The 18,008-nt window shown below is 47.7% G+C and overlaps 1 protein-coding gene across 3 annotated transcripts in view; it reads right to left on the reverse strand.

The window, feature by feature from the left end:
• Positions 1-715: 715 nt before the first annotated feature.
• NMRK1 (nicotinamide riboside kinase 1) overlaps positions 716-18,008 on the reverse strand; it is a 59,331-nt gene continuing 42,038 nt past the window's right edge. For all 3 annotated transcript variants that reach the window (XM_075340235.1, XM_075340214.1, XM_075340225.1), the window contains 4 exons: positions 14,233-14,304; positions 11,518-11,624; positions 4,862-4,930; positions 716-2,349 (listed from right to left, as the gene is read on the reverse strand). In XM_075340235.1, the coding sequence (XP_075196350.1) occupies positions 2,330-2,349; positions 4,862-4,930; positions 11,518-11,624; positions 14,233-14,304 (268 nt within the window). In that variant the 3' untranslated portion in view covers positions 716-2,329. The remainder of the gene's footprint in view (positions 2,350-4,861; positions 4,931-11,517; positions 11,625-14,232; positions 14,305-18,008) is intronic.

The raw sequence follows: 18,008 nt of genomic DNA on the forward strand, positions 1-18,008 counted from the left end.
CCAAAAACGCAGATGATTTGTCAGGAAGTGAGGTCAGGCAAGTGGTCCCGTCCCGTCCTCCACGTGTTCCCCGAAGTACCGCTGTCCCCAGGGGAGATGATGTGGAGGACGGGACTATCAGCAGCGGCAGCGAGAGGGGGATGGACATTGGCAGCTGAAAACATTGATTTTTCCCTCTCGCTGCTGCCGCCGCTGATAGTCCCGTCCTCCACGTGTTCCCCGAAGTACCACTGTCCCCAGCGTGCACGCACAGGGGAGATGATGTGGAGGACGGGACTATCAGCAGCGGCGGCAGCGAGAGGGAAAAATCAATGTTTTCAGCTGCCAACGTCCATCCCCCTCTCGCTGCCGCCGCTGCTGATAGTCCCGTCCTCCACGTGTTCCCCGAAGTACCGCTGTCCCCAGCGTGCACGCACAGGGGAGATGATGGACCCCTCTCACTGCCACCGCCGCTGCCGCTGAAAGTCCCGTCCTCAATGCTCCTGTCAGCTCCACGCTCCTGTCAGCTCCACGCTCCTGTCAGCTCCACACTCCTGTCAGCTCCACACTCCTGTCAGCTCCACACTCCTGTCAGCTCCACACTCCTGTCAGCTCCACACTCCTGTCAGCTCCACACTCCTGTCAGCTCCACACAGTAGCGCGATCAGCTGAGCTGTCACTGAGGTTACTCGCGGCCACCGCTGGATTCAGCGGTGGCCGCGGGTAACCTCGGTGACAGCTCAGGCTGATCCCGCGGCTGTCTTCATTAGCTGTGTGGAGGTGACCGGAGCGGCGGTGTCTGCTGCTTCTCCGGTCACCTGCATGCAGCACAGCTGGATGCGACGCTGGAGCATGCTGGATTACGCCGGACATGGAGGGCTTTGTCGGGGTTAATAAATTGGTAATGAGGGAATGTGTTTGTGTTTTTTATTTCTAATAAAGGATTTTTCGGGTGTGTGTGTTTATTTACTGTAATTTACAGATTAATCATGGAGGGTGTCTCATAGACGCCTGACATGATTAATCTAGGACTTATTGGCAGCTATGGGCTGCCAATAACTCCTTATTACCCCGATTTGCCAACGCACCAGGGCAAATCGGGAAGAGCCGGGTACAGTCCCAGAACAGCCGCATCTAATGGATGCGGCCATTCTGGGCGGCTGCTGACTGATATTGTTAGGCTGGGGGGCTCCCCATAACGTGGGGCTCCCCATCCTGAGAATACCAGCCTTCAGCCGTCTGGCTTTATCTGGCTGGCATTAAAATTGGGGGGGACCGCACGCCAGTTTTTTTTAATTACTTATTTATTTCTAATTTTTTTTTTTCAATTCAACAAGCTTTATGGGCTTGTTTGAACTGAAAAATACATGAAACAATTGTTGACAAAACTGCAGCCAAAAACGCACCAAAAAAGCAGCAAAAATGCACCAAAAAAGCACCTACATTTTTTGTGACATTTCCAGGCTCTCTCTGACAAGGTGCAGTTTTGGCTGCAGTTTGTGAACACGAAAAAGAAGCAGCGTGCGCATGTAGCCTATAAGAGACTGGCCAGGAATTCTCTGGTGTTATATAGGGACTGGTGCAAGGGATTGTGGGAGTTTTCCATGTGTGTAAAAGGGTTGCAATTAACAGCAATCTGTGTGGATAATGTTTTCTGTTTTGTGGAGCTGCAACAGCCTATGTACCAGACCAATGTGAACTGCATATGGATTTATTTTTGCCTGGTGAGATTTCTCTTTTGCTAGAAGACAGATTCTTGTGTTAAAATAAACTCCTTTGGAAAAAATATTTGCATCTAACGGACTCTTAACATCCCATGCTTCACAATATATATATATATATATATATATATATATATATATATATATATATATATATACTACTGTTTCCCTAGTTTCCAGCTTGCTAAGGCTAAGACATGCTATACACCAATCATTCCTTGTAGAAGTAATGTCAGTGTCCTCTGCAGCAGTGATTGTCTATGGTTACCTGCCAGCTCGTCAGTGATATTAGCACTGACCATCGAGGGACCGTGAACCTGGAGACCTGAGGCGGGAGGGAGTTATATTTATAGTATTGGATTATTTCCATTACGTTATCACATTACAGCTGCCAGTCTATGTCTTCAAAGCTGATTAAATCCCTTCATTGCTTCCCCAATGCATAAAACAGCCACGCTGGCATTGTATGTGTGACTTTGATGTGATTCTACACCACGAGACAAGAACGGCTGTGTAGCTGTAGCCAGAACATAGACCGTAGAGCACAGGCCTCCTCTGTGTCTTTACAGTAGATGCTTTGTGTCTTTTGGTCCATAGTTTCTGTTGGTCTTCAATTCCTTCAAGACTCCTTAGGATGTGCAGTGAAGAGCTTCAAAAGCAAAGAGAAAAATCAAACATTGTCAGTTACAGTTCCATAAACTTCTTATAATTTCAGTAGCTGTAAATCTTGATGTCGGTAAACAGGGAGATTCTTATTTACATCCAGAGGTGGGCATTTAGTTTATTGAGGAATCAAGCAACTTTTATTGTATAAAGACTTCGCTTAAAGGTACCATCAGACATAACGAGATCGCTAGCGAGATCGCAGCTGAGTCCCGGTTTCTGTGATGCAGTAGCGATCCTGTCAGCGATCTCGTTATGTGTGACACCTACCAGCGATCAGGCCCCTGCTGTGAGGTCGCCGGTCGTTGCAGAATGGTCCAGGCCATTTTCTTCTAAGGCGATGTCCTGCTGGGCAGGACACATCGCTGTGTTTGACACTGTATGACAGGGTCACAGTGACTGCTGAGATCGTTATACAGGTCACTACTGCGACCTGTATCGTTACTGCATCGTTGGTAAGACCTGACTGTGTGACATCTCACCTGCGACCTCCCAGCGACTTACCTGCGATCCTTATCAGGTCGCATCGTTTTCGGGATCGCTGGTAAGTCGTGTGTGACTGGGCCTTTATACATTAGGCTGGAAACCCCCTGTAAAATAGTAATGTATTGTAATAGGATTGCCGCAGTGGTCAGCTGCCCTTGGGACCCACCTACAGCCCTTGGGTACTACACATAGAGCAGCTTATGAAGGAAGGGTAGCTGAGCAGCATGCAAGGAACTGTAAAATTTTATTTTGTGTTAGCAACCCCATACCTAATATCTGACCTGTTTGTTTTCTCTGGGTGAACCCCATTTCCACCTTCGTAGGCATTTTCCGACCAGACATTTAGGCACCTCAATTGTATCTTCTGTAAATGGTTGATTGGCGCGGTCATGGATTGCCGGGAATTTACCTGTCTATCAGTATTCTAGGGTCCTCCATTTGCACTAGACATGTGACTGTAAATGTTTAGCCACCATCTATTGTAGTGCATAAAATATATGGAATGATTGTTTAGTGGCTGCCCAGTGACTGTTTACCGGTTACTGCACTGACGCTAGCACTGTAGCCAATCACTGGGCCCAGTGGTTCTACCGATGTAAACAACACTAAACAACAGATGTAAGAGCAGTTAGGCAATGGAGCCTGGAATGGAGGTCTATTCAATGATGAGATCTTTTTTTGTCTTGGACACAATGATAGCTGCAGATTGGTCAGGAGACCATGTACGCTGAAGATTGGTCTGTAGACCACGTATGCAACCCCATGAAGAGGCCTTCACACCTGTCCTCCAGGGATTATGGAGTGTTTTGGAATAATGTATGGTAGCTATATAACTCTAATCTTCATTCCAGGGACACTTTCAGATTAGCATTACATTGATTTGGTGGTAGAACCAGTGGTACGGCCATTTCACCAATGTCCGAGGAGCTATTTTTTAACACAACAATCCCAGGCCACATGTTAAGGGGGCTTTACGCGCAGCGTTATCGCTAGCGATATCGATGGTGAAAGTACCCCCCCGTCGTTTGTGCGTCACGGGCAAATCGCTGCCCGTGGCGCACAATATTGTTAGGAGGAGCCGTCACACGGACTTACCTGCCTAGCGATGTCGCTGCGGCCAGATAACCGCCTCCTTTCTAAGAGGGCGGTTTGTGCGGCGTCACAGCGGCGTCAATAAGCGGCCACCCAATAGAAGCGGAGGGGCGGAGATGAGCGTCCATAACATCCCGCCCACCTCTTTCCTTCCTCATTGTCGGCGGTCGCAGGTAAGCTGTAGTTTGTCATTCCCGAGGTGTCACACGTAGCGATGTGTGCTGCCTTGGGAACGACGAACAACCTGCGTCCTCAACAATCAACTATTTTTACAAAATGAAAGACGTTTCAACGATGGATGATTTGGTGAGTATATTCCATTGTTAGCGGTCGCTCGTACGTGTCACACGCAACGACGTTGCTAACGATGCCGGATGTGCGTCACGGAATCCGTGATCCCGCCGATATATTGTTAGATACGTCGTGTAACGGGGTCTTAACTCATGTTACTGTGACCAGCCTGTGTGGCCTATATGTGTTACCATGGCTTGCAGGGTCTAAGGACTTGTCTCCCATGAGGCACATTGATCGGCAATTACAATGGGAGTTGCCAGCAGCGGATCTTCATTAAGTGCCTGGCAGAACAGTCTTCAGAGATCATTATTAAGCTCATTGAAGAGTGGGTATTTCTGCATATGGCGCACATACTTGATACTAAATAAATGGAGATGGTATGAAAAAAAAATGTTTCTATTATTTCATCTTTTCCATATCATTAACATATGTATTGATCTTATGATTTCCATATTCCACTACTTTTCCTTTTTGGTGTTGCGATTTCACTGATGGAGTGTATATTCTTCTAAAAATATGTCGGGTTTTGAAAAAAAAAAAAAAAAACAACTAAATTGCTATATAAATAGCCACAGGACTTTGCAATATGTCATATTACTATAAATATATTCGATAAAATAACTTACCAGATCTTTTAATGTCGGCATACACGGAGCAGAGAATTTCATCTTTTGGTTTGATGCCATCCAAGAAAACTAAAAACAAGCAAAAATGGTAAAAAACTAAATACAAATTATCATATATTTTTGGTGTTGTGTTATTTTCTAATTAAAGAAGGAATCACTACTATTTATTAAAGAAGATTTTTTTTTTTGCTCTGGTTATGATGGGGGTCGGTAAGTATTTAATTACATTTGCATTATATGTCATAATTGAAAACAAATTCTGGTTCCTCTAAAAATATTTTCTCAAGTATGCCAAAAGTTTAAAGACTGTGCAGACAAGCATAGCCTACTAAATGATTCCATACTCCCCAAAATGTTGTCAGTGTACAGTGTTATCTTTTTATAAGACCATAATAACTGATGTATGAATACAGTGTTTGCATATATTTCCTTAGTACAAGTCTGAAAATCACATACCCCCATTGTAGTACAATAACAAATATTACTCAGTTACAATGATTGGAATAGAAGTTGTACATTTTTTGAAAATGAAGGGAATTTTGTTACTTACCGTAAATTCCTTTTCTTCTAGCTCCAATTGGGAGACCCAGACGATTGGGTGTATAGCTACTGCCTCCGGAGGCCACACAAAGTATTACACTAAAAAGTGTAAGGCCCCTCCCCTTCTGCCTATACACCCCCCGTGGGATCACGGGCTGCTTCAGTTTTAGTGCAAAAGCAAGAAGGAGGAAAGCCAATAACTGGTTAAACAAATTCAATCCGAAGGAACATCGGAGAACTGAAACCATTCAACATGAACAACATGTGTACCCGAACAACCAAAAATCCCGAAGGAACAGGGGCGGGTGCTGGGTCTCCCAATTGGAGCTAGAAGAAAAGGAATTTACGGTAAGTAACAAAATTCCCTTCTTCTTCGGCGCTCCATTGGGAGACCCAGACGATTGGGACGTCCAAAAGCAGTCCCTGGGTGGGTAAATTAATACCTCAAGTTTGGACTGTAAAAACAGCCCTTCCCTACATGGAGGCAACTGCCGCCTGCAGGACTCTTCTACTTAGGCTGGCATCCGCCTAAGCGTAGGCATGCACCTGATAACGCTTGGTGAAGGCGTGCAGACTCGCCCAGGTAGCCGCCTGGCACACCTGCTGAGCCGTAGCCTGGTGCCGTAATGCCCAGGACGCACCCACGGCTCTGGTAGAATGGGCCTTCAGCCCTGATGGAACCGGAAGCCCAGCAGAACGGTAGGCTTCAAGGATTGGTTCCTTGATCCATCGAGCCAGGGTGGATTTGGCAGCCTGCGACCCCTTGCGCTGACCAGTGACAAGGACAAAGAGTGCATCCGATCGGCGCAGGGGCGCCGTGCGGGAATGTAGATTCCGAGTGCTCTTCACCAGATCCAACAATGCAAATCCATTTCATATCGATGAAATGGATAAGAACAAAAGGAAGGTAAGGAGATATCCTGATTGTGATGAAAAGGGGATACCACCTTAGGGAGAAACTCCGGAATCGGGCGCAGCACTACCTTGTCTTGGTGAAACACCAGGAAGGGAGCTTTGGATGACCGCGCTGCTAGCTCGGACACTCTCCGAAGAGACGTGACCGCTACCAGAAAGGCCACTTTCTGTGAAAGTCGAGAAAGTGAAACATCCCTCAGAGGCTCGAAGGGCGGCTTCTGGAGAGCAATTAGTACCCTGTTCAGATCCCATGGGTCTAACGGCCCAGTACGGAGGGACAATGTGACAAACCCCCTGCAGGAACGTGCGTACCTGAGGAAGTCGTGCTAGGCGCTTCTGAAAGAATACAGACAGCGCTGGAACTTGTCCTTTAAGGGAGCCGAGCAACAAACCTGTTTCCCAACCCGATTGCAGGAAGGAAAGAAAAGTAGGCAATGCAAATGGCCAGGGAGACACTCCCTGAGCAGAGCCCTAAGGTAAGAATATCTTCCACGTCCAGTGGTAGATCTTGGCAGACGTCGGCTTCCTAGCCCGTCACATGGTGGCAATGACGTCATGAGATAATCCTGAAGACGCTAGGATCCAGGACTCAATGGCCACCCAGTCAGGTTCAGGGCCGTAGGATTCAGATGGAAAAACGGCCCTTGGGACAGTAAGTTTGGCCGGTCTGGTAGTGCCCACGGCTGGCCGACTGTGAGATGCCACAGATCCGGGTACCACGACCTCCTCTGCCAGTCTGGGGCGACGAGGATGGCGCGGCGGCAATCGGAGCTGATCTTGCGTAGCACTCTGGGCAACAGTGCCAGAGGGGGAAACACATAGGGTAGCTGGAACTGCGACCCATCCTGAACTAAGGCGCCTGCCGCCAGAGCTCGTTGATCGTAAGACCACACTATGAAAACTCGTGACCTTGGTGTTGTGCCTAGACACCATTAGGTCGACGTCCGGCCTCCCCCGAAGGCCCCAGATTTCCTGACACCCGTCTGGGTGCAGAGACCATTCCCCTGCGTCCATACCCTGGCGACTGAGGAAGTCTGCTTCCCAGTTTTCTACGCCCAGGATGTGAACTGCGGATATGGTGGATGCTCTGTCTTCCACCCACATCAGAGTCCGCCGGACTTCTTGGGAGGCTTGCCGACTGCGTATTCTGCCTTGGTGGTTGATGTATGCTACCGCTGTGGAGTTGTCCGACTGAACTCGGATCTGTTTGCATTCCAGCCACTGCTGGAAGGCTTGCAGGGCAAGATACACTGCTTAGATTTCCAGAACATTGATCTGAAGGATGGACTCCTGCTGAGTCCACGTACCCTGAGCCCTGTGGTGGAGAAAGACTATTCTCCACCCTGACAGACTCACGTCTGTCGTGACCACCGTCCAGGATGGGGGTAGGAAGGACCTTCCTTTTGACAATGAGGTGGGAAGAAGTCACCACTGAAGAGAGTCCTTGACCATCTGAGAAAGGGAGACGTTACTGTCTAGGGACGTCGACTTCCCATCGCTTTGGCGGAGAATGTCCCATTGAAGTGGACGCAGATGAAACTGCGCGAAAGGGACTGCCTCCATTGCTGCTACCATCCTCGCTAGGAAGTGCATGAGGCGTCTTAAGGGGTGTGACTGGCCTTGAAGGAGAGACTGCACCCCCGTCTGTAGTGAACGCTGTTTGTCCAGCGGAAGCTTCACTATCGCTGAGAGAGTATGAAACTCCATGCCAAGATATGTCAGTGATTGGGTCAGTGTCAGATTTAACTTTGAAAAGTTGATGATCCACCCGAAACTCTGGAGAGTCTCCAGCGCAACGTTCAGGCTGCGTTGGCATGCCTCTTGAGAGGGTGCGTTGACAAGTAGATCGTCCAAGTAAGGGATCACAGAGTGACCCTGAGAGTGCAGGACTGCTACCACTGCTGCCGTGACCTTGGTGAAAACCCGTGGGGCTGTCGCCAGACCTAAGGGCAGGTCTACGAACTGAAGATGCTCGTTTTCTATAACGAATCGCAGCAAACGCTGGTGCTCTGGAGCAATCGGCACGTGGAGATAAGCATCCTGATGTCTCTTGATGCTAGGAAATCTCCTTGAGACCTTGAGGCAATGACGGAGCGGAGGGATTCCATCCGGAACCGCCTGGTTTACACTGCTTTTTGAGCAGTTTTAGGTCTAGAACGGAACGGAAGGGCCGTCCTTTTTTGGCACCACAACCAGATTGGAGTAAAAACCGTGATCTTGTTCCTGAAGAGGAACAGGGATTATCACTCCTTCTGCCTGCAGAAGAGCATCGGCTCGGTCGAGAGGTGGGGAAGTTCTGAAGAATCGAGCCGGAGGACGAGAACAAAACTCTATCCTGTACACGTGAGACAAAAAGTCTCTCATCCACCGCCACCGGTCTTTGACCTGTGGCAGCTAAATGCCGCCAAAGCGGGAGAGTCTGCCACCGACCGCGGATGCGGAGAGAGAGAGCTGAAAGTCATGAGGAAACCGCCTTGGTAGCGGTTCCTCCGGCTGCCTTCTTTGGTCGTGATTGAGCCCGCCAGGAGTCTGAGCCCCTCTGAGCCTTTTGAGTCCTTTTGGACTAGGAAAATTGGGACCAGCCCGAGCCTGGAAAGACCGAAACGTCGACTGTCCTTCCTTGGGTTTTTTTTTTTTTTTTTTTTTTTGGATCTGGGCTGGTGTAAGGAAGAATCCTTATCCTTGGCCTGTTTAATGATTTCATCCAATCGCTCAGCCAACAATCTGTCACCAGATAATGGCAAACTGGTTAAGCCCTTTTTGGAAGCAGGAGCTGCCTTCCATTCCCTTAACCCCAAGGGTCTGCGCAAAACCACGGAGTTGGCGTATGCCACCGGCGTACGGCTCGTAGAGTCCAGGACAGCATGAATAGCGTAAGTCGCAATGCATGCGAGGTTAAGGACGCCACCTGCGGCACAGATGTACGTGTGACAGTGTCTATCTGCGCAAGACCAGCTGAAATAGCTTGGAGTGCCCATACGGCTGCGAATGCCGGAGCAAACGACACGCCGATAGCTTCACAGACAGATTTCAACCAGAGGTCCATCTGTCTGTCAATGGCATCTTTAAGTGAAGTCCCATCTTCCACTGCAACTATGGAGGATGGCGCGGCGGAGAAAAGCTTGTCTGGATAAGCGTAGCATTTCTGGACTGCTCCTCTGAGTCAGAGAGGCCCAAAAAGTACTGAATTTACGCTTGGGATACCTGAAATGGAATTTCTCCTGCTGAAGCTGCCTCCTCCACTGGAGGGGCTGAGGGAGAAATATCCACCAGTGTATTGATGGGCGCTATGAGATCATTCACCATGGCGTCCCGTTAGGAGCATCCAGAATGAAAGCGGTCTCAGGATCAGAAACCTGACCAGCTACCTTATCATACAGAGAATCCCCTCGCTGAGACCCTGACCAGTGTGTGAAGTCGAGGGTCTCTCCCAGCGAGCTCGCTTAGGCTGTCTGGGACTGTCGTCCGTGTCAGAGCCTTCAGTCTGGGATGTATGGGACCCCCTTGGAGCACGGATTAGTTCCAACTGAGGGAGACCGGGGAGCCTTGATTCAAGAATGCCCTTGGTCTGAGTCACCGCCCTGGACTGCAAAGTTGCTAGAATTTTGTTCATAGTCCAAGACATTTTATCAGCAAAAAAACTGCAAACTCTGTCCTCTGGACAGTTTCACAGGTGGCCCTCTCTGGGCCACCACTAGCAGAGACTCTACCCATTAGGGGTTAGTGGAACCTGCCGGTAAAACAGCCTCACATGCGGTACAGACAGCATAGAAAGCCTGTGCCTTGGCCCCCTTGCTCTATGCTGACGACATGCTGATGTCTCCTCAGAGCTATCTAGGGGTATATCGCCAAGAAGCGACCGTACAGCCACAAGTCTCAGCCGCGCCGCAGTCTCCAGCGCGGCAGTTTCCCACAGATAAACTCACTCAGCTAAGCTGCAGTGAGTATAGTCCAAGCGCGCAGCGCTGTTGTCCTCGGCGCACTAACACGCCCAGCAATGCTGGCGTGTGTCTGTGTATGGTCTTGCAAATATAAGTACAAGGATAAAGTACACAAAAAAACACTGTGGCAATAGTGGGGTCAGCACCAAGGTGCTGCTTACCGCCCGCATAAGCGGGTAAGTGGTCGCCAGAATCCCTTTGCTGGGTCTCCCAGAGCCTGTGTCCGTTCTCCAGCTTAGATTGCCTGCAGGAATGGCTGCCGGCGTCCTGTGAAGAGGGGCGGGCCGTGGGCGTGCCCCAGACAAGAGCGGGAAACTGGCGTCCCCCTGTGCCCAGTGAGAGGGCTGGAGTATGTAAATAAGACTCCAGCCCTCGGCGCTGATCATTGTACAGCGTCTCTCCCCTTCCCTGACTGGCAGGGTTGGGGGCGGGAACGAAACGTAACTAGGCCGCAAAAGCCGGGGACTAGATTTATAAGCGCTGCTGTCGTAAAAGCGCGGCAGCGCGAAAATCCCCGGCGCACCACAAGTCTCAGCCGCGCCGCAGCTCCAGCAGCGGCTGGCGCGGTAGTTCCCGTCACATAAACTCACTCAGCTAAGCTGCAGTGAGTAAAGCCCAAGCGCGCAGCGCTACTGTCCCCGGCGCACTAACACACCCAGCAACGCTGGAGTGTGTCTGTGCATAGACTGTACGGGGACACAGAGTACCTTAACGTTGCAGGGCCTGTCCCTGACGATACTCCGCTCCATTCCAGCAGGATCTCTGGGTCTGTGGATGGAGCCCGGCCTCAGAGCCTGGAGGCCGGTAAGATCCCACTTCACCAGAGCCCTCCAGGGGGATGGGGAAGGAAAACAGCATGTGGGCTCCAGCCTCCGTACCCGCAATGGGTACCTCAACCTTAACAAACACCCGACAAAAGTGGGGTGAGAAGGGAGCATGCTGGGGGCCCTAGTATGGGCCCTCTTTTCTTCCATCCGATATAGTCAGCAGCTACTGCTGACTAAACAGTGGAGCTATGCGTGGATGTCTGACCTCCTTCGCACAAAGCATAAAACTGAAGCAGCCCGTGATCCCACGGGGGGTGTATAGGCAGAAGGGGAGGGGCCTTACACTTTTTAGTGTAATACTTTGTGTGGCCTCCGGAGGCAGTAGCTATACACCCAATCGTCTGGGTCTCCCAATGGAGCGCCGAAGAAATTGTAATTTGTGTAATGTTACATTTATCAAGAACATAAATGCAGTATGTTAGTAGACAGCTACCTATTTCCCTTGGAATCTTGTCCATTTCTTCTTTGTGCTTTATATACATGGGCCACACATGTCCGTCAAAGTATCCCGGAGGATCTGGAGGGTCATAAACCCGTGTGCTGTGTAAAGGGCAGATTTATTACTTTCCAGTACAGTTTATCAACATTGTACATTATTCCAAATTTTTTACTTTATTTTACCTATGCTGAATTGGTCAAATGACCAATATATATATATCTCTTTTGGCTCCAGTTTTAGTGTCATTTGTAGATCTTACATTCTCCAATGTCCTTTTTAAAGTGATTATTAAGGATGAGAATAACATGGCACTTCATTTCAGAAACAGCAACTCATCTGCCTGTGGCTTGTGTCTGCTAAATTTCATTATGATTGAGGCTGAGCTGCAGTACCCCGGACAACCTGTGGACTGTTGTGGCACTGTTTATGGAACAAAGCAGCCATGTTTTTATAATCCCGGACAGCCACTTTAAAAGGAACTGGTCACTGTAGAAAACACTCTTTACCTGCAGTTATGGGGTTAATTTGCAAGTAAGCAGTGTTACAATGCTGCCTGTCCACCTTTCTGATAGGGCAGCTACAAGGCGAAAATGAACTTATTTCCTCTATGAAAATGCCAGTTTTCAGTCATAGGGGAGTGGAGGAAGCTATTACAGTCATAGCACCACTCACAGATGTGCTGCAGAGCCAGCTTTCAGTCATAGGGGGGGGGGTGAAGGAAGCGATTACAGTCATAGCACCACTCACAGTTGTGCTGCAGAGCCAGCTTTCAGTCATGGAGTGGTGAAGGAAGCAATTACAGTCATAGCACTGGTCACAGATGTGCTGCAGAACCAGCTTTCAGTCATAGGGGTTGAAGGAATCAATTACAGTCATAGCACCACTCACAGATGTGCTGCAGAGACAGCTTAATATTCAAGTGCCAGGGCGCCGCTCACAATAAAGAGTGGCGCTCTAAACGATGACTACAATTCCTCCCTTCACTGCCCCTCCTCAGGTCAACAGAGAAGAAAAAAGAAGTTCTTAATATACTGCAAATCAGCTCTTCATTCTCATCTGAAATAGGCTGTTGTTCACACACATCACTATATTATCTGTGTGATAAATACAAATTCATCCTCACACACAACTTTTTCTCTTTTGGCGAGGAGCTATACTTACAACGCACAGGAACTGCTATGGGAAGCAAAATGGCACCACAGTATGCCAACCTTTTCATGGCTAAACTGGAAAATGACTTTTTAGCATCCTGCAACCTCAAACCAATGGCCTATTTCCGTTTCATCGATGACATCTTAATAATCTGAACCGAATCTGAGCAAGAGCTTTTAAAAGTTCATGAAAAATTCAATGCATTTCATCCAACCATAAACTTGACATTGGAACACTCAAAAACAGAAATCAACTTCCTGGATACAACCATAAAAATTCAAATCCAGACATCGGTGTATCGGAAACCTATTGACCGTTCCACATACCTCAGATGGGACAGCTTTCACCCCAAACACATTAAAAAGTCCATTATCTATAGCTAGGCCCTCAGATATAATCGTATCTCTTCCAGCCCTGCAGACAGGGATGAACACTTAACCCATCTTAAAAAGACATTTCTAAACCAAGGCTACCACCCCACCTCCATAGATGATCAGATCATTAGAGCAACAAGGACCCCTAGAAGTGAACTGCTTCAATACAAACAAAAAGAGGAAAATAGTCGAGTACCTCTGGTGGTTACCTACAACCCACAGCTCGAGGTACTGAGAAGAACGGCCAAGAAACTTCACCACATTCTACACAAGGATGACCGGTTAAAAATAATATTCAAAGATTCTCCATTGCTATGCTGCAGGCAACCTCCTAATTTAAGGAGCATCATGATCCGAAGTTCTATGCTCTCAGACATACCAAGAGGAACTTATCCTTGCAATATAAAGAGCTGCAAAACCTGCACCCATGTAGAGACCAAAGACCGTATACAAATCCCTAACACACAGAAGGACTATAAAATTCCTGGGACATTCACATGTTCCTCATCCAATGTGGTGTACTTAATCCTATCCTGCACTATATGTCCTATTGGGGCCACTATGTTGGAGAAACAGGACAGAGACTGAGAGCAAGAATGAGGGCTCACCGCCACACAATTACAGACAAATAAATCCATTTACCTGTGGCCAAACATTTCTGTGCTTCAGGACACAACATAAACCACATGAAAGTTGTCATATTAAAAGGCAACTTCAGATCACAGAACCATCGAAGGGTCTGGGAATACAAATTCATCACAATGTTTAACTCTGTGGACACAGGACTCAATCTGTCAGGAGGATTCATGGCCCATTACAAAATCTGAGGGGTCATTGCAGAGACTCACCAGACCTCTGATCCTACATGAATATTGGGACAATAAAACTTTCACACCACTAATCAAAGCTAATTAAGGATTCACTTTCTAAGCTCAGTGTTTGTTTATTTAAATGTCTTTTATTATGCATCACTCTGCTCTGTTTGTGCATATATTTGTGTTTCTTCAGATATTTTGTCATATCATGCCTGATGAAGGGACCTGAGATGTCTCGAAAGCTTGCTTTGTAACATCACTTTATTTTATTTCAGTTAGCCATTAAAAGGTATCACAAGATTATAATTTTGTTCCTCTCACTGAGAACATTCAATAATAAATACAATGGTGATGGATATTACACATACCCTCTCCTCTTCTTACATTCCTCATACGGAACAGTTAGAAAATACCTTAGGTCAAACACATCATCCAGAAGCCTGAAACAAAACATCACGCATTATTACCATGCATCAAAAAAGTGAAATCATTTTACATTTTTACACACGCTAAAGCAAATGATCAATACAGCTATTATAATCCACAAGTTGTCAATATGTTATATTAATTGTTATATACCAGCTATATACCAGCTAGATAAAATCTTGTTTTGTTTCTGTAAAAGAAACCAAGGCTGAGCCTGCAGCTATTCTTGGAATGTTCTGTAAGATGTTACTCCATAGATAAGATGTACTCCGAGAAACCAGGCGTCTGGAGGTGTCTTTCACCAGAATTGGCCTGGAGAACTACGGTAATAATTGCTTATGCGCCCCTTGAATTGTTTCTGAGCATGTGTAGAAACTTCATGGCTGCGAGCCACAATATTGATTTAAATACTGCTCCCTCCTGTAACAGGGCAGATCCCTCTCTCATTGTCATAACGTCTCTTATACATCTTTTATATCTATTTTTTTTCTCTTCCAATTGTAATTTTATTCTAAATACATTTTTAATTTTATTCAAATCACTTGTGAAGATGAAAATTTTTGCTTGGAAACCGATTTCCGTATCACACATGACATCATAATACTTCCATTTATTTAACCTCATAACGACGGCCGTACGACTTAAAGCGGCGGCAAAACAGGGTACTTATTCTGTTCCGCCGCTTTAAAGCGGCGGCCCAAAAAAACCCTGTAGCGCCCCCCAGCGACCGAAAATGTCGGGGGTTTCAGCTACCGGGGGTAGCTGAGACCCCCCAGATTATGAATCGGGGTGTTGTTTTTTTACCCCGATAATGTGATTGCCGGTATACACCGTATACCAACGAACACATGAAAAAAAAAGAAATGACCGGTAAAACTGATTTCTTTTTCATCTGACGTGATCAAAGATGTCAGATGAGAAAGAAATATAAACCCCTAGTGCCCCCAAAGCCCCCGGTACCGGAGAGTCCCCCCCCCACCCCTACCCCCCCTCCGGAACAGTCAAAATGGCGCCGAAGCGCACAGAAAACTGCCGCCGACTCTGCATTCATTTCCCTCCGATCTCAAATGATCAAACATTTCAGATCGGAGGGAAATGTCCTCCCCCTGACCCCTCCTCCGGTCCACCGGAGCCCTCTGATCCACCGGAGCCCCCTCCGGTTCTCTAGATCGCTCCCCCTTCCCCCCCTCCGGAGCATGCAAGATGGCGGTGCGCAGCGCACAGTAGCGCGCGGCTTTATTCATCCTGCTCTTTCTGCCGCATGTGACACGTCACATGCGACTGAAAAGTCGTCCCCAGGTCCCGCCGTCAGCCCCCGGTCAGCTCCGTTACCTGGCTTCTGCTCCGTCCCCGCGATCACTCCGCCTCCTTCTAGAAAGCTGGCGGCGCATGTGCAGACAGCGGCTGTCAGCTGGATCCTTGCAAGCAGGGACGCTGACCTCGCTGCTGCACTGTGGACCGGGGGAGAGTGAGTGCAGTAATCTGCAGCCACACTCCTCACATGGAGAGCCTGCTGTTCTAGAAAATGGGGGGTACGTTCTGTGAGCGTGCCCCTCATATTCTGGAATGAGGTTACTGCAGGTCACTCTGCCCTAGGTTGGACCAGGGCAGTGTGAGTGCAGTCTTCTCAGATTACTTCACCCACACTGCTCATGGAGAGCTTGCTCTTCCAGAAAATGGGTAATACGTTCCCTGAACGTGACCCCCATATTCTAGAAGGTCCATAGTCGCCGAGGGACCTCCAAAATGGATTACAGCGACCGGAATTTATTTATTTTCAATAAATTGGTGAAAGAGGAATGTTTCGGGGAGTTTTTTTTTCAAATACATTTTTTTTTTGTCTTTATTTTTTTCTATACTGACTGGGTTAGTGATGTCGGGTATCTGTTTAGATGCCGTGACATCACTAACCCCAGGGCTTGATGCCACGTGACAATACAGCTGGTATCAACCCCGTATATTACCCCATTTGCCACCGCACCAGGGCGCGGGATGAGTTGGGGCGAAGCACCAGGATTGGCGCATCTAATGGATGCGCCACTTCTGGGGCGGCTGCGGCCTGCTATTTTTAGGCTGGGAAGAGTCCAATAACCATGGCTCTTCCCACCCTGAGAATACCAGACCCCAGCTGTCCGCTTCACCTTGGCTGGTGATCTAATTTGGGGGGTACCCCACGTTTGTTTGTTTGTTTTTTTTTAAAAAAAACGCCTGGGGAGCCCTCCAAATTGATCACCAGCCAAGGTGAAGCTGTCAGCTGTGGTTTGCAGGCTACAGCTGTCTGCTTTACCCTAGCTGGCTATCAAAAATAGGGGGGACCCCACGTCATTTATTTTAATTATTAATTTTTTGGGGGGCTAAATACAAGGTAGGCACCCTTTAGTGCCACATGAAAGGCACTAAAGGGCGCCAGCTTAGAATATGCAGGGGGGTGGGACGTTATATGTTTGACATCTATCCATTCATCCACTGACACATTTTTGGCTGTGTGCCCACGATCAGGGTTTGCAGCGTTTTGGGCGCAGAGTGTTTCCCCTGCATCCATAATGCTGCATTGTGCAGTAGAAGCACAGTGGAAGGATTTTTAGAAATCCTATGCCCAATGTGCTTCTTTTCTCCGCAGCATAAACCGACCTGTGGTGCAGCTTCCCGAGCCTCAGCATGTCAATTTATGCTGCGGAGACAAGAGTGTTCTCTGCAGGTAGCATAGAGCTCCACAGCAGCCTGAACCCAAATCGTGGGCATGGGCAGCTGCGTTCTCCCGTGGACAACACTCACATCTCTGCAGGAAGGCTGACACTGTGTACTAGACGCCGTGTCGCTGGATCATGGCCACATAGCCTAAAAGTGAGAAATTTGTTGCTACAGCAACATTTTTGTGAAGTACCTGTGGATTCCAAATGCTTACTATACTCCTGAATAAAATCCAATTTCCAAAATGTGGTCACTTGTGGGGGGTTTCTGCTGTATAGGCACCCAAGGGGCCCTGCAATTGTGACATGGTGCCCGCAATTTATTTCAACTTTTCCAGAATTCAAATGGTGCTCCTTCCATTCCAAGCCCTCCCATTTATCCAAACAGAGGTTTTTTGACACATGTGGGGTATCCCTGTGCTCATAAGACATTGGATAACAACCTGTGGGGTCCACAGTTTGTTGTTGCCTCTTGAAAAAGTAAGAAATATGATGCTAAAGCAACATTTTTGTGAAAAAAATGAAAATTTTCAATATGGCAACCTAAGCTTATCAAATTCTGTGAAGTACTCTGGGATTCAAACTGCTCAATATACACCTAGATAAAAGCCTTGAGGTGTCTTGTTTCCAGAATGGGGTCACTTGTGGGGGACTTCCACTGTTTAGGCACCTTAGGGGCTTTCCAAATGCAACATAGCGTCCGCTAATGATTCCAGCCAATTGTGCAGTCAAATGGTGCTCCTTCCCTTCAGAGCCCCTCTGTGCACCCAAACAGTTGATTTCCACCACACATAAGGTATCAGCATACTCAGGAGAAATTGCACAATAAATTTTATGCTGAACTTTTTCCTTTTACACTTGTAAAAAAAAAAGCTACCTGGTTGAAGTAACAATTTTGTGGTAAAAATGTATTTTTTTTATTTTCACAGCTCAACATTATAAACTTCTGTGAAGCACCTGAGGGTTCAGGGTACTCACCAAACATCTATATAAATTCCTTCCGGGGTCTATTTTCCAAAATGGGGCCA

The sequence above is a fragment of the Anomaloglossus baeobatrachus genome, chromosome 1 (genome assembly GCF_048569485.1).
Source record: "Anomaloglossus baeobatrachus isolate aAnoBae1 chromosome 1, aAnoBae1.hap1, whole genome shotgun sequence".
Lineage (NCBI taxonomy): Eukaryota > Metazoa > Chordata > Amphibia > Anura > Aromobatidae > Anomaloglossus > Anomaloglossus baeobatrachus.